Source organism: Myxine glutinosa, chromosome 2 (genome assembly GCF_964187855.1).
Source record: "Myxine glutinosa chromosome 2, kmMyxGlut1.1, whole genome shotgun sequence".
In the NCBI taxonomy this organism is placed as follows: Eukaryota; Metazoa; Chordata; class Myxini; order Myxiniformes; family Myxinidae; genus Myxine; species Myxine glutinosa.
In genome coordinates, this window is record NC_136262.1 from 189,462,434 (window position 1) to 189,484,143 (window position 21,710).

Below are 21,710 nucleotides of genomic sequence, written 5' to 3' on the forward strand. Positions count from 1 at the left end.
AACTGCATTTCGTCAATCTTCACTTTCTTCCTTATCCTCCTCTCCAACCCTTCCCAATACCTTCATTCCATGCTCCAATAACTTTATCACTCGATACGAGCCACAGTCCAGAGGGTCACCTTTCCCCTTGTATAGAGGGACGAGGGTACTCAGTTCCCAATCCACTGGAATGCGGCCTTCTTTCACCACCAGATTGCAGATCACTGTCATTCGCTTCACACCCCAATTTACCGTTGCCTTCAACATATCTCCCACAACTCCCGTTGGCCCTCCCGCTTTTCTACTCTTCATTGCTTTTATCGCTTACTCAACTTACTTCTCGGTTATCTTCTCTGCCGGTCCTAAAACTGGGTTACTCTCTATGTTGCCATCCCATTCATTCTCTGTATTCAACAGTATTTCCATATATCTCTTCCATCTTCCTTTAATTCCATCTGGGTCCACAACGATTTGTCCCACTTCATCCTTCAAGCAACTCACCCCCATCACATCACACCTCTTTCACTATCTGCTTTGCAATCCTGAATACCGCTCTGACCCTCTTCCAAATCCAAACGTTCTCCGAACATTTTCCTACATGCCTCCTGTGCCTTTGCTTCCTCTTTCTTTGCAGCCTTCTTGGCTGCCTTATAACTTTCATGCTCCTCCTTTTCTGCCCCAATACCCTTCGCCTTCTGCCACTCCTTTAACTTCTTCCTATTCTCGTCAATCTTCTTTCCAACTTCATCATCCCACCATGTTTCCGAGTGCCTCGGTGGTCCTTTTGTCCATCCACATACCTCACCAACGGCTCCCAACAGACTATCTTTCATTCACATCCAAAACCACTTTCAAGCTCAACCACATCATCCTCTACCATATTCAGCCTCTCTTTTAATGATTCCCTCACTGTCACCTCTTTCAATCTCCACACCTTCATTCTCGGTTGGTACTTCACCCGCCGAGCTCTCCTTGCACCTTTCACCCTTATGTCGCAGACAACCAAGTGGTGCTGTGAAACAGCCTCCTCCTCCTTTGTGTCCCGGAGGTGCCCCCTATCTCGCCTACGCACCAGCAGGTAGTCAACGGTTGTCGTCGACCCACCTGACGTGTATGTAATAAGCTTATTATCCTCTTTCTGGAACTGAGTATTACAAATCAACACCATCAGCAAACTCCAAAATCCTTACACCTTCTCCATTTCTCACACCATATCCGTAACCCCCCATGAACTCCCTCAAAACCGGCCATACTTCTTCCCATATGTCCATTTAGGTCTCCTCCTACCACAACAACTTCCTCATCATTTCACGTTTTCCATCAGCTTCTCTAGAGCACACCAGAACTTGTCTTTCTCATCGCTCCGACCAACCTGCGGAGCATATCCTGAGATGATGTTCACCAAGAGCTTTCCAATCATCATTTTCACAATCATCAACCTTTCACTCACTCTAGTCACACTCACCATTGTCGACAAACCCCTTAGAAAACAGGACACCAGCACCATTCACAACTTCTGGGCTTGTAGTTGTTGTGTTTTTTTTTTTTGTTTTTTTTCAATACTGAATCGAGGCTCGTGAAAGCTGACATTTACTTCACAAACAAATCAACCAGAAACAAAATATATTAAAAGAGGGAGCGGAAGACAAGAGAAGGGGAAGCACACAAACACTTGAGAGCACACAACATTTAAGAGCAGGGAGCTGTGTGGGAGGGAGAGGGCTTGGGGGGAGGAGGCGCGGGAAGGGGGGGGAGGTGGGAGAAGTATAAAACACAAGGACACCAAGGACTTCCAAGACAGAAGTTGGTATTTCAAAAAAGTGGAATTGGGGTGAAATTAGCAGTGATAGAAAAGATCAAGGTTTTTGATGGGGGAAGATAAGAGATGGTGGTGAACAGCTGTTTTAAAGACCTGGAGGGAGGAGTGGGATTGAAGGGAGTGTGGGAGTTTGTTCCAGAGGCGGGAGAAAAGAGGAATGAAACAGTGAAGGTGAGCAGAGAGCCAAGATTTCGGCAGTTTAACCATCAGCGGGTTGCTGGCAGATCTTGTGCGACCTGCAGGAATATTTGGGGGACAAAGCACAGAGAGCTGGGGTAGCAAGGCCGGAGAGGAGTCGGTAGAAGACGGAAAGACCACCAACCTGCCTGTGGTGAGTGAGTGAGGCCCTTGGAGTTAGCTTCATCGCGGGAGATTCCAATGATTCTGAACGCTTTGGTTTCAACAGCGTGAAGACGAGCTAGGTGTGAGGCAGGAGCACCAGCCCAGAGGGGAGAGCAGTATTCCATTGAGCTGCGGATGAAAGCCTTGTATATGGTGAGCTCAGGTGTGCCAAGGAAGGACTTCGCACGACGGAGGATGCTGTCGGCGACTGGCTTTGGAGGCCAGATTTGAAATGTGGTTTTCCCAGGAAAGATTATGGCAGATAGTGAGACCCAAAAGCTTGAGTGACAGAACTTCTTGGAGATTATTCAGAAAGTGGATGGGAGGGTTGTCCAGTCGGTCTTTTCGGAGAGACATCGTAAGAGTGTGAGATTTGTCAGGATTGAAAGACATGTTCCACTTGTTTGCCCAGTCTGATTTTGTCCAGGTCTGCAGAGCGTGAGGAGTCCCCCCTTGCCACACAATCTTGTATTTCTGTCCCTGCCGACCCTTCACCATTCTCACACTACTTCCCTTCCATCTCGTCTCCTGCATACAACATATTGTTGCGGTTTTGAGAACCCACACTTGTAAATAAATATAACATCATTAAAGGTTAAAGGTAGCACCCCATAGATAGGCCACAAGCAACACATCGGTCACCATAGGACATCAGTTATTCCTTAGTATGTGTATAGATAAGGCCATTTTTCCAATAGTTGAATCTGCGTTGTGTCAATCAAATAAGGAGTAGGCCCCTCGTCCATTCTGCAGCCTCCCTCCAAGTGACGCCATTAAGCGCTAGCCATCGCCCTCGCCCTTTCGGGCCAGCGGCGTTTACAACCTCACTGGGCTTCCGCCCAAACCAGCCTTCGCTGCCCTTGAGCTTGCTCAACACCGCCATAAGCCACGAGGTGAGGTCCGAAAAAAGGGGGCAGAGCGCCAGGGAGGTGTGGCCACGTCACCCAGCCGTCAGGGCGGGGCCGGTAAGCGATAACCAGCCAACCAGGGCTGGAGTGACATCGCCCGACAGAGCGTGGTTGGGGCTTGCGGAGCGATTGCAGGCTTGACATATAAAAGCCAGCGCACAAATCCCTCGTAAGGACTGTGCGGGAAGGACTGATCGTTGTGAAAAGCGCTGATGGTATTAAAGAGGACTGCAAGTAAGCACGCCAATTACAGAACTGCACAGAGGAAGCTTATGCGCTTGATCAAAGAGGGCTCGCTGGCATTGGTATTTCAAAGCAAGACATTGGAGCGGGGGGCGCTTGGAGCGAGTAGTGCGCATACTACGTACGCGAGGCTATCAGCTTTCCCCCCCTCCCCCATCATTAAAAGTGTCCGCTCGCGTTACGCTACACGAAGAGCTGCCTGCCGGGTTTCGTCTGCTGGACCAGAGCCGGACTGGAGCCTGGACGCGCTGGTGACCTTCCAACCTCCATCTGCAATCCCCGTGCGAGTGTCTGTGTGAGACGGGCCCGTTTGTCCAGGGAATAAGTTAAGACTGTAATTAAGACTGCCCTGTGTACTTCTCCTTCCTCTTTCTTTCTTGTACATTTTTCATTTCCTCTTCTTCTTGTACATTTGTTAATAAATTGCTCTGTTCTTCCTATTTTCCTCTCCATCCGATCGCATCAGTCTTTTCTCTAATTGGGTAAGCGTGGCACAATCGCTACCGCTTAGAATCGGGTCTAGTCACTTGTTAACAGCTCGGGTCGCGGATTGCTATCCGCTCGGCAATATTCCATCCATATCCGTGATTCGAGCAGATTATTCCCTCGTTTCCGGTCAGCGTTAGTACTTAGGTAGTAGTGAATCCCTAGACCTAACAAACCCTACCTAACGCCATGCCCGGAAGGACGTTATAACTTCCAGGACTTGCGTTGGCCAGATAAAAGGACAAGGGGATTAACCCCCCCCCCCCCCCCTTGATAAGGGGAGAGCAGACGTTTGAGATCCGCAACAATATGTCCACTCTCCTTCTGACCAATACTTCCACCACTTCTCCTGATCTCCGTCATTGTCCCTACATTCCATGTCCCAAACCTCAGAAACCAATCTCAACGTCAGGCATCAGACGTTTCGTCGTCATAAATGGAATGATTTCCACCCTTGCTTCGATCGGGTTCCCCACCTTGAGTTTTGACGAGAGGGAGTGGGGTCCCCCAGGGGTACTTCGGGCTGTACCCTGCCCATATGTAGTTGTAATTGTCATGGTTCTCTTTGAGGCAATGTTTTTATGGCCGGATGCCCTTCCTGACGCCAACCCTTTTAGTCACCTCTCACGACACGCAGAGATAAGGTGTACCTATTCTAAACCAGGGTACACATCGGGGACTCACAAATCTTGGGACCATCTTGGGACCACTCACACAAACACTGATCAATGCAAAAGTCCACGGCAGTCTTGGCTTGACCTGCAATTTGTACAAGCTCCAAAACGATCCGGTTGATGCACAGTCCATTCAAAATAAGTTTTTCTTTCGTCATACCTTCGCTGCCATGGTCGCACGTCGGAGGAAGTGAAGGGGAAGTGGCCGGCCAAGGTTGAAATCTAGTTCCCTCAGCATGACTCTTTCCATCTTGCGGATCTGGATTTTCTGGAAGGTATTGTCTGTGATGTACACAAAGTCTTCAATAGTCGGTGCATACATTTCCTCATACTTGGAGGCAATAAACATGCCTGTGACCCCGACAAGCTGCAGTTCTTTCGCCAATACTCGGTGCTTCTGCAAGGTTTGAAGCATAGTGGAAAAAAATTAAAATTAAAATAAAGAAACTTCAGGTATGATAAAACATATTGATATTTTAAAAAAGAAAAAAAAAAGTGTGTATATATATATATATATATATATATATACGTATACATACACAATTTGTTCTCCAGCTTAATGAGCGCACGTAATGACGTAACCGTCATGTACGTACGCTCTGCCTGTCAAGCTCTCGGAAGAACCATCCGACAAAGCATAATTTGATCTTAATTCAGATACAGTCATAAGTGTATGCAAAACACAGTTACCGATCTGTTTTCGCCCTGTTGGGGCTTCATCAGGGCAACGCAGCAAGTCCTGCATACACTTATGACTGAAAACATTTCAGTTATGTACCAGTTATTATGCGATTTCATGCCATCAGTGGTGAACCGCCATTAAGTGGTGAACCAGTGACATTAAGTGCGCTCATCAAGCTGGAGAAACTGAACTTATATTTAGATTGGTTACTCCCGGCAATTCCATATAATGAGTGGATACCAGAGATAATGTGTGGTGTGGCAGACGGTGCTTATCACTCCCATTAAGGTACAGCATAGCTGGATGGATACCTTCATGGCGGTTCACCACTGATGGTATGAAATTGCATAAAAACAAAAAAATAACCACCTTTAGAGGCCATTTTTCCCCGCAAAGCGGGGGTTGGCCTTTTTCGGGGACCGTGGTTGTTTTTTGTTTGTTTGTTTGTTTTTTGTATACAAGATCGAGGCTCGTGAAAGAGCGAACATTAATCACACAGAAAGACAAAGACACATAAAACAAATAACATCGGGAGCGGTAGACAAGATGGGGAGAGAGGGGGAAGGACACAAACACAACATTTGAGAGCAGGGACCGAGAGACATGGAGACATCGAGAGAACTGTGGGAGGGAGAGGGCTTTGGGGGGGAGGCATGGGAAGGGGGGGTGGGAGAGGTATAAAACATATTGACACTGCCAGGACTTCCAGGAAAGAAGTTGGAATTTCAAACAAGGTGGATCTGGGGTGAATTAGTGGGGGTAGAAAAGATCAAGGTTTTGGATGGGGGAAGATAAGAGATGGTGGTGAACAGCTGTTTTAAACACCTGGAGGGAGGAGTGTGATTGAAGTGAGTGTGGGAGTTTGTTCCAGAGGTGGGAGAAAAGAGGAATGAAAGAGTGAAGGTGAGCAGAGCCGAGATTTCGGCAGTTTAACCATCAGAGGGTGGCTGGCAGATCTTGTGCGACCTGTAGGAATATTTGGGGGACAGGGCACAGAGAGCTGGGGGAGCAAGGCCGGAGAGGAGTCGGTAGAAGACAGAAAGACCACCTACCTGCCTGCGGTGAGTGAGTGAGTGGCCCTCAGAGATAGCTTCATCGCGGGAGATTCCAATGACTCTGAAAGCATGTTTTTGAAGCAATGTTTTACGGCCGGATGCCCTTCCTGCCGCCAATCCTTTTTGTCGCCTTTTACGACAAACAGGGAATTACCAGTGAACTGGTACTCAACTAGCCGACCTCGGAAGGATGACAGGCTGAGTCAACCCCCCTGGCGTTAATTCAGCGATCGACCGGGATTCGATCCTAGGATCCTAAGCTGGCACCCTAGCCGCTAGCCCAACACCAGGGTCGAGGTATGAAATTTCATAATAACTGATATATATATATATATATATATATATATATATATATATATATATATATATATATATATATATATATATATATATATATATATATATATACCAAAAGTTTTTAACCAAACAAGACCTCTGACCTCTTAACCCAAAAGTCTAATCGGTTCATCTTTAGATCACGATGCATGCCTGGACCAAGTTTGACTAGGATCCCTTCAGCCGTTCTGAAGCCATCACAGTAATGAAAACCCATCAGACAACCCAAAAACTGCCTCCGGCGACCCACCCCAATCCCCCTTTCCAAATGTCTAGTTTTCCACACCAGAGTTTCTGCTGAATCAATCTTGTCCATCGCATGCATCCTCTCCTGCCCCTCACTCATGTCAGCCTCCACCTTTGCTGTTGGAATCAACCCTGTCTGCCTCCATCTATCCATTCAGTATACCAATTATTGTAACTTCTGCGAGCCTCGACGATGCATACCAAAAAGAAAAAAATATAAATAAAAAAAACCCAGAATGTGCAAAGATTGCTAACTTGCGTGCGAGATCTCAAAAAGTTGGACAGATTCGGACGAAATTTTGGAGGTAACGTATGTTACAAACACTAATGGATTTGATTTGGTGAAGATCTGAATATGGATTCGGATATCAGATTTTTCTTAATTTCAAGTGATTCTTCACCATTGGGAGATCAAGTCCAAAATTGGGATAAAAATCACAATGTAGGTCATTTCACTAGGTTGGGACACCGACATGAAAGTGAATTTTTTAATGGCAATGAATTACATCCTCTTGCACCTCAAATGACAGAGTACATACATTGCTTTCATATTCCAAGAGATTGTGGAAAGCTTGTTGCAAAAAAATGTAAGCAGGTTGTTGATGACTGCACATATTATGCAGACGAAACATTGGCCATCCATCTCAGCGATGCTGCTACCACGGAAACGACCCAATATCATGCCAAGAAAGTCGTCTGACAGAGTAGAGATGTTTGCGCTACAATCATTGGTTGATACCATTTCCAGAGAAAGTGTGAATTTTATTCTTAAGATGAATTACTCCGATGAAACGCAAATAAACAAGACACCCACGTGGCAAATATTCTTTTTATGAGTTGGTGAGGAAAAAAAACAAAAACCTTTCAGAACAACTTTATACAATCATTCTCTGTATTCACCCCCTCAGTTAAAGTAGTTAAACTTGCCGAGACCAACGAATATCATAAGGGCTCTTGATAACGGGCCGGTTCATCGATGTAACAAGGATTTTTATTAATGGACACCATGCATGGTTATATGTTGCATGATTAACGGGGTTACATGATTGAGTGCACCGACATGACATGTAATATTCAGACTTGTGCACACATGTCTGATACTGATCTACTATTCAAGAGTATTGCTGATTATTGTCAAAACGTTTTCGTCGTGAAATGTAAATTTGAATCGATCACAGAAATGTCACTTTGGTACCTTTTTTTTTGCCCTGGACACCAGTAAGGTTTTCAAATCTAAAATATAGCATTTTCTAAAATTTTGTATTGTTCATGATATACAAGCATACACACACCTTTTACCACAAACCAGTTTACATCAGAAAATAGAATGCGATATTTTGCCCCTTTCATACATGAACTATGCCCAAGTCGGTGTGACCCAAGCTGGTGAAATGACCCGTATCTCAAAACTTTATATGGCCAGTTTCGGACGAAACTTGGTGGACAGTTTGTGTGTGACCAGGAAGAATCGATTTAATTTTGGTGAAGATCCGGATAATATAAATGTTTTTTTTTTTTAAGCGATTCACCATTGGGAGATATAGGGCAAAAAACAATACAAAGCAGGATATCTCATAAAGTTGTGGATGGATGATTTTGATTAAATGAGATCCTGTAGTGATTTTCTAGTCTACTCAAGGAAACAAAACGTAAACTGTTCACCTGGCGGAGGTATGTTCTTTGAGTGTCGTTCTAATTATAAGCAAAAAAGCCCATCAAAAATGATGGGTCAGAACAGTTTATTCGACGGTGCAGCCTCATGAGCATGCCAAAGTCTGAAGCCTCAGCAAAGCTACTCTTATGAAGGGAGACAGACATCTTTACAAACACAAACCGATTGTTTTATATCATAGATTGATCATTAAATCTTTTAAAGTATGATATCGGTAGATGGATTTCAAGGCAGCCCACGGAAAAAAAAAAAAATTGATCGAGCAGACAAAGGAAAAGCAAGAGCAACAATGTGAAATTTGGACAGAACTTTGCCCTTCTCGGGTTTGAAAAACAGTTGAAAACTGAGTGGGCAAGGTGGGGATCAAGGAAGAATAGGTTGGGTACATGAGGTTTAGAGAGAAACACTGATTTTAGCATTCCTGCCTCATCTTGAGTATCATTTAAAAGGCTGCTTGATGTAAGCAATGGGATGGAAGGGGAACAAACTAATTTACCTCTCACCAGCCATGGCTCTTCAGCAAAGGACTTCTGCGACTCACTGGGACTGACACAATCTGTCAATTTCCCGACCCGGATCTCAGTCAACGGAGCATCTTCTCTTCTGGACTTGGTTATGACAAACTTCCCTTAAAATGTCTGCTGCTCTTCTTCTGCTCCAATCGGCTCATCTGATCATGTGCTTGATAAAGTGGACATCTCTGACCATTCTCAGAGCCTCCTCAGCGTCGACGAGTCTGGCATTTCACTCAGGCCAACTGGCACGGTCTTCAAGCAGCCATCAATCATCTGGACTGGTCTCCCATCTCTACCGCCTCTGACATCAACTCATCCTGGGAATTCTTCCAAAGTAAATAGCTCTCTCTCATGCACAGATTTATCCCATCTCGTCTTCAGTTGTCATACCCTTCCTCCCATCCATGGTACACGGATTCTTGTGGTGAGGCTGTTGCCCAGAAACAACTTGCTTTCGTCTCCTGGAAAGCAAATCCAACGGAAGGAAATCTCATTTCCTTTCACAAAGCCCAAAACAAGTGTCCACCCTCAGGAGAGCCAGGAAACAATATCTCTCCGTTCTCAAGACCGAACTCTTATCTGTCTCCCTCTTCCAAATCCCGGTGGTGTCTGGTCAAATCTGTTTCTGGTGTTTGTTCCCCCGCCATCCCCTCCCTCCCCTCCCTCACCTCCCTCCCTCCCCTCACCTCAAACGGCTGACTCCGCACGTGAAAAAGCTGAATGCCTCAACTCTGTTTGCCTCTAAATCTTGTCCCAAACCTATCCCTCTCTGTACCCACCGTACCCAGTTGCTCCTGGACTCAGTCCTTTCCTCCTGACAAGATGGAAAAGTTTGTCAACCCTCGACTCCGATTCTGCAACTGGACCTGACGGCATCAGCCCACGGGTCCTAAAATCCTGTTCTTCCGCTCTTTCACTCTCTCTGTTCTCTTCACCCTCTTTTGCTCAAGGTCATCTGCCATCTGCTTGGAAATCAGCCAACATCACCGCTTTGCACAAAAAGGTGCAAAAACAGATCCTAGCAACTACAGACCAATCAGCCTTCTCCGAATTATCAGCAAAGTCATGGAATCCATCATTGCTTGAGATATGAAATCTTTCCTCTTCTCCAAAGGCTTGATCTCTGATCATCAATTTGGTTTCAGACCTGGTCACTCTACTCTGGACATGCTGCTTCTGCTTTCTCAACAATGGATGGAGGTCCTCAATGCCAAACAGGAAATTAGAGCCGTCTCCCTTGACATATCACGTGCCTTCGATACGGTCTGGCACCCCGCTCTGCTCACCAAACACTCCTCCTTTGGTACCCATGGAAATCTCCACGCATGGCTGGCGGACTTCCTCTAGTCGAAGTCAACGTGTGGCCCTGAATGGGTTTCTCATCTCTTCTTCCTGTTCAGGCTGGTGTTCCCCAAGGCAGTGTTCTGGGCCCTGTGCTTTTTCTGGTCTTCATCAATGATCTCTGACTCTTGAAAATCCACAATCTCTTTGCTGACTACTACTCTGTCGCTCCATTCCTCAGATCGGCAGTCTGCAGCCTCCTCACTCTCTGCAGACCTGGACAAAATCACAGACTGGGCACACAAGTGGAACATGTCTTTCAATCCTGACAAATCACACTCTTACAATGTCTCTCCGAAAAGACCGACTGGACAACCCTCCCATCCACTTTCTGAATAATCCTCTCCAAGAAGTTCTGTCACTCAAGCTTTTGGGTCTCAGTATCTGCCATGATCTTTCCTGGGAAAGCCACATTTCAAATCTGGCCTCCAAAGCCAGTTGCCAACTGGGCATCCTCCGTCGTGCGAAGTCCTTCCTTGGCACACCTGAGCTCCTCACCACATACAAGGCTTTCATCCGCAGCTCAATGGAATACTGCTCTCCCCTCTGGGCTGGTGCTCCTGCCTCACACCTAGCTCGTCTTCACGCTGTTGAAACCAAAGCGTTCAGAATCATTGGAATCTCCCGTGATGAAGCTAACTCCAAGGGCCTTTCACTCACTCACCGCAGGCAGGTTTGGTGGTCTTTCCGTCTTCTACCGACTCCTCTCTGGCCTTGCCCTCCCAGCTCTCTGGGCTCTGTCCCCCAAATATTCCTACAGGTCGCACAAGATCTGCCTGCAACCCTCTTATGGTTAAACTGCCAAAATCAAGACTCTGCTCACCTTCACTCCTTCATTCCTCTTTTCTCCTGCCTCTGGAACAAAATCCCTCACCCTCTTCAATCCCACTCCTCCCTCCAGGTCTTTAAAACAGCTGTTCACCACCATCTCTTATCTTCCCCCATCCAAAACCTTGATCTTTTCTACCCCCGCTAATTTCACCCCAAATCCACTTTTTTGAAATACCAAATTCTGTCCGGGAAGTCCTTGGTGTCCTTGTTTTATACTTCTCCCACAGACAGATTTCTCCCACCCCCCCCCCCCCCCTTCCCACGCCTCCTCCCCCCAAGCACTCTCCCTCCCACACATTTCCCTGCTCTCAAATGTTATGTTTGTGTGCTTCCCCTTCTCTCCCCATCTTGTCTTCCACTCCCTCTTTTTATATATTTTGTTTATCTGGTTGATTTGTTTGTGAAATAAATGTTAGCTCTTTCACGAGCCTTGAGTATACAAAAAAAAATATAAAAAAAATTAAAAAAAGACAACATCCGGCCACAAAAAGTGAGTCCTAGTCAAGGAATCTTCATGTTGGTCCTTATGCATACTTGGTCAACAGACGCCATCAAGGGCAGTACCAGTTCTACTATGTGGCAATGGCAGCCCTCCCAGGAAATCACAAACATGGTTTTGGCTGTCAGAAGATCATGGGTTTTCCCTCTGGGAATAAAGCTGGCATGCCATTGTGTGGAAATCCAAATATCACCGCAACCACAGCACTTGCTGGAAATGTCCCGATGCCAACATTGGTACCACCTGTTGGCCAGAAACCTTACAGCATGTACCAGCACTATGGCTATGCAAGGGGAGGTGATATTTGTACAAAGTGAAAGCATCACTGTAGAAAACAAGCAATGGAATTACCTGAAGGAAGCGGTCAATTACAGCAATTGCCATGTACAGAGTCTCCTGAAGGAGCCGAAACTTGAAGTGCACCTGAACAAGCCAATCCACCAGGATGGCTCTCATGCGACGCGTCACGACTTGGCCAGCAAGGTAATCAGGCTTGATGGACTGCTTCATCTGTGGCGAGACAGAAACCGATCATACCTGGTCATGTCTTTGCACAAAGATCCATTGAGCAAATAGAATGAAAGGCTGCGTTGAGTATGGTCCACAGCATCCCAAAAATTCATTAAAGACGATCAAAACTCACCAAGTAAAATTAATCTAACCACAAAAAAAAAAAAAAAAAAAAAAAAATAAATCTGACCTCAAGTTCCCTCATGTACTTGTAAATGTCCTTCACATACACACTGCACAACTGCGGATCAACACAGTCTGCATCAATGTCTTCCACATGAAGATCGAACTCGGAAAATGCCTGGCAAAGTGCAGCTTCTTTGGCAGCAATTACCATGGGTGCCGGAGAAGGTGGATGCTGTGAAGGGGGAAATAAACAATCAATGCCAACACCCATTAACTGAGCTACAGAGAAAGGCCACGTTAGCTGCAAAGCCAAACCAACACGGAGTATTTTCCCATTCGTGTGTCAAATTTCCACTGGTTGTTTTATTGCGTGTGTTAGTGCGTTTCTAGTTAGTTTTGCAATTATTGCAAACTTGTGTGAAATTAGTAGTTTTTGTTCGCACCTCGTAAGGGGCCTAGTCTCTCGAGGCTCCCTCCCCCCTTCAGTATTTTGTGAATAAAAGTTCTTTCCTTTGCTGTATTTGCTCGTTTGATTTTCTTTTCTCCCGCTACCTCCCACAAACATCTTACCCTTTTAGGGTAAGTCTAACGTTTTAAATACCAAAAAAATAAAATAAATAAATTCAAAAAACCCAGACATCTTCTCACCCCCTTGACTTGCCTTGTGCCCCACCCCCTTTATCTTCCACCTCTCCAACTCTAGTTTCCTCCATACTCATGCAACCCTCTCCTTTCTCAAATCCACATCCTCACTTAGGGACTTTCCCCAGATTGTTTCACAGTTTTGTTTAAATACTATACAAATATGTTTCAACTTCCCCTGCAGTGTTTTATTACAACATAGTTTTTCTTCCCATTTAAAAGGCTTTTCAATTTATTCAAATCATTCCACCAAAAAAAAATAAAAAAAATTCCAGTTGAGTTTGGCCTTCTTCCACATTCTCGAAACTCGCCTTCATGCCACCCCTCTAGTTTTTAAACTGATCTCTGGCTTGAAAAATCACAATGAACCCAGCTAGTAATAAATGTTCGTTTTTCATTTATCATCCACTTTCTAAACTCCGCCACCCCTCCCCCCCTCCCCGACTCCATCCTCCCACCCCCCCCAAAACCCCTCCTTCCTCCCCCCCCCAAATCGCCTCCATCCTCCCCCCCCCCCAAACACCTCCATCCTCCCCCCCCCAAAACGCCTCCACCCCCCCCACAACCTCCCCCCCCAAAAACGCCTCCATCCCCCCCACCCCCCCCCAAAACGCCTCCATCCCCCCACCCCCCCCAAAAACGCCTCCATCCCCCCACCCCCCCCCCAAAACGCCTCCACCCCCCTCCCCAAAAACGCCTCCATCCCCCCCTCCCCCAAAACGCCTCCATCCCCCCCCCCCTCCAAAAACGCCTCCACCCCCCCCCCCCTCCAAAAACGCCTCCACCCCCCCCATCCCCCACCCCCCCCCCAAAACGCCTCCATCCCCCTCACCCCCCCCTAAAACGCCTCCATCCCCCTCACCCCCCCCCCCAAAACACCTCCATCCCCCTCACCCCCCCCAAAACGCCTCCATCCCCCCCTCCCCCAAAACGCCTCCATCCACCCCCCCCCAAAACGCCTCCATCCTCCCCCCCCCAAACACCTCCATCCTCCCCCCCCCAAACACCTCCATTCTCCCCCCCCCCCCCCAAAACGCCTCCATCCTACCCCCCCCCCCCCAAAACACCTCCATCCTCCCCCCCCCCAAAACGCCTCCATCCTCCCCCCCAAAAGTCCACCATCACCCCCCCCCCTCACCCACAAAACCTTGACCCCCCCTACCATCTTTCTCCAATTCTCCCCTCAAAGCTGCCTCTCCACTTCATCTTCCTTGTCTCATACCTCCAACTTTGCTCTGCTCCCCCTCAAACAACCCCACAGTGTCTCATCCCATCATCAAACCTTTTGTCCTCCTCATCCTTCCCTTTCTCCGAACTCTTCTGCAATCAGACACTATCAACAGCTCTCCCTACGTCCTCCTCCTCCCACCCCTCATTTGACCCTACCCCTCCCTCCTGTCCTGCACCCAATGGTCTGCCCCCCTCAAAGTCTCATCCCATCAACAAACCTTTTGTCCTCCTCATCCTTCCCTTTCTCCGAACTCTTCTGCAATCAGACATGATCAACAGCTCTCCCTACATCCTCCTCCTCGCACCCCTCATCTGAACCTACACCTCCCTCCCATCCTGCACCCAATGGTCCCTCCCCCCACCCCCCTTAACGTTATGGACCTCAAACATCCAGGGCCTTCGCTCAAACCCGATTGCTCTCTCCATACAGGTTGCTTCTGACAAACCAGACGAAATCCACATAAACTTTCCTCCTTCATGATGTCTCCGATTCCTTAATATCTCTCCCGGGCTACTCCCTCCTCCGGTACGATAGACCTGGGCCTCGTCCTGGAGGTGAGGTTGCTATCTTTATCAAAAACTCTTCCTCACTCTCCTTGCACTGCCCTCTCTCCACCCCACCCCCAGGAGTACCTCTGGCTACGGCTTCCTCTCCGCTCCCACCTTTTGTTCACGTGTTCTGTCCGGTCCTCCAAACAGTGATGACTCAATTTACATTTCGCTGTCTGACAACATGGACCAACTTCTATCAACTCATCCCAACTCTCTTCCTCACATGTGGCAACTTCAACTGTTATCATGCCAGCTGGCTATGTGTGGGTACCTCACCAGCCATGGCATCTCAGCAAAGGACTTCTGCAACTCACTGGGACTCACTGGGACTGACACAATCTGTCAATTTCCTGACCCGTATCTGTCAACGGAACATCCTCTCGACTTTATGACAAACTTCCCTGCAAATGTCTGCTGCTCTTCTTCTGCTCCAATCGGTTCTTCTGATCATGCGCTTCTTAAAGTGGATATCTCTGGCCATTCTCAGAGAGCCTCCTCAGCGTCGAAAAGTCTGGAATTTCACTTAGGCCAACTGGCATGTTCTTCAAGCAGCAATCAATCATCTGGACTGGTCTCCCATCTCCACTGCCTCCAACACAATCTTCCTTGGAAGTCTTCCAAAGTAAACCAACCAACCTCTCTTCTCTCTTCTCTCTTTCTCTCTTTCTCTCTCACACACAGAGAGAGATTTATCCCATCTCGTCTTCAGTCGTCTTACCCTTCCTCCCATCCATGGTACACTGAATATTGTGGTGAGGCAATTGCCGTGAAACAACTTGCCTTTGCCTCTTGGAAGGCAAATCCAACAGAAGGCAATCTCAGTTCCTTCCACCAAGCTCGGAACAAGTGTGTCCACCCTCAGGAGTGCCAGGAAGCACCATCTCTCCACACTCAAGACTACACTCTCAAACCCGTCTCCTTCCTCCAAATCCTGGTGGTGTCTGGTCAAATGTGTTTCTGGTATTTGGTCCCCTTCCATCCCCTCCCTTACCTCAAAGGGCAACACAGCTGACACTGCACATGACAAAGCCAAATGCCTCAACTCTGTTTGCCTCAAAATCCTGTGTCCCAAACCCATCTCTCTGCACCCATCTCAAACCTCGACTGATTCTGCAACTGGACCAGACGGCATCAGACCACGGGTCCGAAAATCCTGCCCTGCCGCTCTATCTCACCCTCTGTTCTTTTCACCCTCTTTTGCTCAAGGTCATCTTCCATCTGCTTGGAAATCAGCAAACATTACCGCTTTACACAAAAAATGTGCAAAAACAGATCCTTGCAACAACAGACCAATCAGCCTGCTCCCAATCAGTAAGATCTTGGAATCAATCATTGCTTCGGATATCAAATCCTTCCTCTTCTCCAATGGCTTGATCTCGGATCAATTTTGATTCAGACCAGGTCATTCTACTCTGGACATGCTGCTTCTGCTGTCTCAACAATGGATGAAGGTCACTAATGCCAAACAGGAAATCAGAGCTGTCTCCCTTGATATATCACGTGTCTTCGATACAGTATGGCACCCTGCTCTGCTCACCAAACTCTCCTCTCATGGCATTCATGGAAATCTCCACGCATGGCTTGCGGACTTCCTCTCTGGTCATGGTAAACATGTGGCCCTGAATGGATTTCTCTCATCTCCCCTTGCAGTTCAGGCTGGAGTACCCCAAGGCAGCGTTCTGGGTCCTGTGCTTTTTCTGGTCTTCATCAATGATCTCGCCGACTCTGAAAATCCTCCATCTCTTTACTGAGGACTCCCCTCTCTGCCGCTCCATTCCTCATCCCTCACATCGGCAGTCTGCAGCCTCCTCACTCTGCAGACGTTGACAAAAAAGTGGAACATGTCTTTCAATCCTGACATATCTCACTCTTAATATGTCTCTGAAAAGACCGACTGGACAACCCTCGCAATCCTCTCCAAGAAGTTCTGTCACTCAATCTTTTGGGTCTCACTATCTGCCATGATCTTTCCTGGGAAAAAACACATTTCCAAGCTGGCCTCCAAAGCCAGTCGCCGACTGGGCATCCTCCATCGTGCAAAGTCCTTCCTTGGCACACCTGAGCTCCTCACCACATACAAGGCTTTCATCGACAGCTCAATGGAATACTGCTCTCCCCTCTGGGCTGGTGCTCCTTCCTGCGTCACATCTAGCTCGGCTTCACGCGATTGAAACCAAAGCTTTCAGAATCATTGGCATCTCCCACGATGAAGATGTTTGTGAGGGCCTTTACCTACCTCAACACAGGAAAGTAGTTGGTTTTTGCCTACTACCGACTCCTCTCTGGCCAAGCTCCCCCAGCTCTGTGCTCTGCCCCCCAAATATTCCTACAGGTCGCACAAGATCTGCCAGCAACCCTCTCCTGGTGAAATTGCTAAAAATCAAGACACTCTGCTCACCTTCACTCTTTCATTCCTCTTTACTCTCACCTCTGGAACAAACTCCATCACTCTTCAATCCCATGCCTCCCTCCAGGTCTTTAAAACAGCTGTTCACCACAATCTCTTATCTTCCCCCATTTAAATCCTTGATCTTTTCTACCCCGATTAATTCACCCCAGATCCACTTTTTTGAAATAAACTTTTCCTGGAAGTCCTCACAGTGTCCACGTGTTTTATACCTCTCCCACCCCCACCCCCCTTCCCATGCCTCCTCCCTCCCATGTCCCTGTTCTCTGCTGTTGTACTTGTGTGCTTCCCTCTCTCTCCCCATCTTGTCTCCCACTCCCATTATTGCATGCATCAGTTTTTATTTTTTGTTGATTAATGTTAGCTCTTACACGAGCCTCCATCTTGGATACAAAACAAAAAGCCAAAAACAGTTTTACAGCTCTTCCACCCAATTCCAGCAACATTTGCTTATATCCACAGCTTTAGCCATTTCATCCAAACCCTGGAGTTACTTCATTTATATAGTAATAAAACAGGGACTTGCAGGAGAGAGAGGCAGTGCCGGAAGAGGGTCGGAGCCATTTACAGGTATCGAGGTAGATTGGGAACGAGTCTTGGGAACCCTCTTTGCTTGCTGGGGTTTGAAATCCTGAAAGATCAGAACAGCAAGGCAGGATCAAAAAGTATCAATACCATTTTATAAATGTTAAAACTGGAAGGCTGTGGTAAACGTACCGTGATTAAAAATTTCAAAAATATTATTATTCTAAATAAATCGCATCCATGCCCTGTTCAAAAGAAACGGTTAAGCAGTTCAGTTTGGCATTTTAATATGAAATAGGCAAAGCCAAGAAACGAACGATACCCTTTACGATTACCCTTCAGAATTGAACAGTGGGTTGGAAAGGTTATTCGTTTTTTGTAGATGGAAGGACATAGTCAAACATGGAAGCAGCTTCACTGCTGAAAAAAAAAAACCCATTTATTCTTGCACTAGTTAAAAGGGCTCAAACATTTAACAGCAAAGACCTTTTTTGTGGAGTGATCGAGACAGCGTTCTGTTGCCAATACACCGCAAAGGTTCAAATATTTGTCTGAGTTCATTTATTTATAATTCTCCATTGCATTTTGATTCATTTGAAAAACTTTTACGATTTTTTTTTTTCTCTCCGACGCTGAGACGGGCAGATAGGTTTGTTTAATAAACCAAATTGGGTTTCTGCTTTAAGACTAGACTGCTGGCACGTACAAATGGGAAGTACAATTCCACCAGAAAAATCACCAGCAACCTGTTACCATTTTGCCTAGTCTGCAAACCACTGTCATTTACCAAGCACTAGGGCTGCATTTCAACCTTTGAGGCAGTAGACAAGGTGACAATTTTGAAATAACCATTCATAACTGAAACAGATAGGTATCAAATACTTAAATATTTTTCAAGCAGAGCAGAATGCACTGCAGGCACACCACACTTGTCAATGTGGTTTAATTTTTCAAAAAGGTAATCAAACAAAGATCAGACATTGACATCTGGTTCAAAACTTTCAGCTCTTCCACCAAATTCCAGAAACTTTTGTCTATAATCCACCTCTTCAGCAATTCTTTCATCCAAATCTTGTGGAAATGGTTCATTTATCAGGGTGGTATGCACCATTTCATGGAATTTATAAGATGCGGCATAAAGCACCTTCAGCAGGTGAGACATTTAAAAATTACGTAATTGCACTAAAAACTGAAAGTGTAAAACAAGCTAAGAAAAACCAAGGCCCATTACCCAAAAAGGCACAAACAGTTTACCGAGTGAGCAGGTGGAATCACCTTGCAGGCTTTGTTCCGGATGTCACCAAGTGCAGCACGGGTTGTAACGCCTCTTGTAGTTTGCTTTGTCTTTGGACGGAGTCCATACACATTCTCTGCGGGAATGCTCATATTCTGAAGCAGAAAACATAAGGAAAAGAGTTAACAAAATTGGATTTAAATGTCAGTCATTTGACAATCCAATAAAAGCACAATAAACAACAACAACATGCATTTTAAGGCCATTTTCCCTACTAGAGCGGGGGTTAGCCCTGCGGTCCCCATGACAATCTTCTCCATTTTCTGCATCTCTCCTTGTTAACCCCCTTGCCCGCATTTCTTCTTCCACCATGTTTAGCCAAGTCTTTCTCGGTCTTCCCCGTCCTCTACTTCCTTCTACATTCATTTCCATCACTTTTCTCAACCAGTCACTTTCATCCCTGAACACATGACCAAACCATCCCAACCTGTTCCTCTTCACAACAATCACAGGCTCTATTGCCATCATTTTTCGCAATTCATCATTTGTCTTCCTCTCTCTCAACGATACTCCGCACATCCATTGAACCATTCGCATTTCCACCCTTTCCAACCTTCGTTGCTGCTCTACGTTCATTACCCATGTCTCGCTCCCATAAATCATAACACCTCACACATGCAGCATACACGTTTCCCTTCAGCTTCAACGACACTCCCCTACTCATCAGCACGCCACTCAGTTCCCGAAACTTCGTCCATGCACACAATCCAATAAAAGCACATGGGATAGAAATGTTAGAATGAGAATAAATTAAATAAATACCATGTCCCCCCAAAAAAGAGCAAAAACAAAAACCAGAGTTCAGACACCTTACCACACAATCCTTGGGGGGGGGGGGGAGGGGGAGGGGGAAGGGGTAGGGTAGAGTGCCAGCAACAGCATCAGTGTGTGCAGAAAGATCACGTGGTGTGGCAAAGTCTCACTTTTGGCAATCAATTCAAGTGGCAAAGTCTAGCAGTGGCTGAATATGAGAACATGTTTTTGGGGGGGGGGGGCAACCATAACAACCATTACACTATTTATTGGCAACCATAACACTATCGATAGTTTTGAATGGACACAGATGGCCATATGAACTTTGACCTCAGCCGGAGGGATGAAGAAGCCTTCAGTCGAGGCGTGGCCAGGAGAGATGGGAAACATTTTAAATTGTCAAAAATTCTTTGGGAAGCAATTTATTTATTTTAATTTTAAAATAAGAATGATTAGTGAGCGAAAGAGCACAAGTGTACAACTTGAGATTTCTATGGTTGAAACTCCTTGTTGAATAGTTGAAATGTCATAGGAAGAGCAGACTCGGTGGTGTAAAGGTGTCTGGGTGGTACTGTACATGGTTCAAATCCCGGCCCGAGTCACATCAGACCCGAAATGGTCCGTGCTGCTTCCTTCCTTGGTGTTTGGAATTTTAAAAAGGTACATTGTGCACGGACCAACCATAGCAAAACACACCTGACTGTACAGGTAATTTTGGTAAAGTGAAGGATTAGATTGAGCACGGAAGGAATGAGTGGCGCACTATTTATTTTGTCGGCAGCTTGAAGTTACAAAAAAAAAAATAGAACGATTAATGAACGTTTTGTACGAATGAATAAAAATTACAACGGAAGGACAGGTAGAAGTTGAAGTTAGAAGTAAGAGGAGGACGTTTTGAGCCGGGGCTTAGACAAACGAGGTGGAAATCGACAAGGAGCACCAAGCACTGTACAATAAATAAGCCATGGCCGGACGGATTAACAGGGCAAGGAACAAACTAGAGACCAGACGGATCAGATCGAAGACTGCTAATTAGTTATCAATGAACCGAGGAAGAAGAACCCCAATGCAATGTCTCCATGCATGCATTAGGTGGACGAACCGCAACCACAAAATAAAGAAATAAATCCACATTTTAACCATCTTTAGAACCCTCGAAGGACATTACACCATTAAACAAGATGGATTTAAAATTCGTACGAAATCGATGACGGTTAAAAAAATCCATTAAAAAGTCTATAAACTTCCTCAATCGTCGATTCTCTTTTCCGATTAGTTAAAAAATACAAAAAAGTTAAACCCATCACACAACTACCATCATCAATTACAATACAAATCAACACAGAACTTTCAAACGAATCGGTGCATGTGCACAACACGTACATTTTGTACGTTCGTCTTTGTGTCTGAAGTCGTAAAACACATCACAACTAACTCAAAATACTCACTTTGTGATGCCGAGCTGTCATGGAGGATAGAATAAGAAAAAATAAAAGTACCCGCGCTAATGCCTTTTCGACTACTTAAGGACCCGAGCACTGAGAAATAAAACCACCGCTCCACCACAATCAATTAGCGAGTGAAGTGAACTCAGCCTGGAATTCAAATACATCGCTCAACACTGTGATTGGCCGGATCCAAACCAGCATTCAATCCCTATTGGCCAACAGTTCAACGGTTAGTGGGCGTGAAAGGATGGCTCCACATAAACGTGTCACATGGCTTTTTCCAAAGGTCCCAAACAAATTATTACGCTTTACAATTTAGTTTGTGAATATTATTTTGCATCTTACTTCATTGCATGCGAGTGCAACCAATTAAATGTAACATGTTCATACATACGGTTAAACATAAATGATGACGTCAGTAGATATATTAATAAAGCGTCATGATCATTAATCTCACTTCTGACTTTTATATATGTGTATACTTGGATATTATTTTTATATGGTATTTTTAATAATTTGCGTGAAATAGAAATTTGAAAGTACATCCAACGAATACTTCCGGTAATTACATAACCTCGCCCTCATACCCCGTCCT

The 21,710-nt window shown here is 45.9% G+C and overlaps 1 protein-coding gene across 2 annotated transcripts in view; it reads right to left on the reverse strand.

Moving 5' to 3' along the window:
- LOC137420983 (G2/mitotic-specific cyclin-B2) overlaps positions 1 to 21,292 on the reverse strand; it is a 39,090-nt gene extending 17,798 nt beyond the window's left edge. Inside the window, exons 1-6 of one of the 2 annotated variants that reach the window (XM_068106573.2) lie at positions 21,116 to 21,292; positions 18,896 to 19,009; positions 17,622 to 17,726; positions 12,329 to 12,496; positions 11,980 to 12,138; positions 4,612 to 4,848 (exon numbers count right to left, since the gene is read on the reverse strand). In XM_068106573.2, the coding sequence (XP_067962674.1) occupies positions 4,612 to 4,848; positions 11,980 to 12,138; positions 12,329 to 12,496; positions 17,622 to 17,726; positions 18,896 to 19,009; positions 21,116 to 21,136 (804 nt within the window). In that variant the 5' untranslated portion in view covers positions 21,137 to 21,292. Of the gene's footprint in view, positions 1 to 4,611; positions 4,849 to 11,979; positions 12,139 to 12,328; positions 12,497 to 17,621; positions 17,727 to 18,874; positions 19,010 to 21,115 lie in introns of both variants that reach the window. The other variant, XM_068106572.2, reaches the window with a different exon arrangement.
- Positions 21,293 to 21,710: the final 418 nt, after the last annotated feature.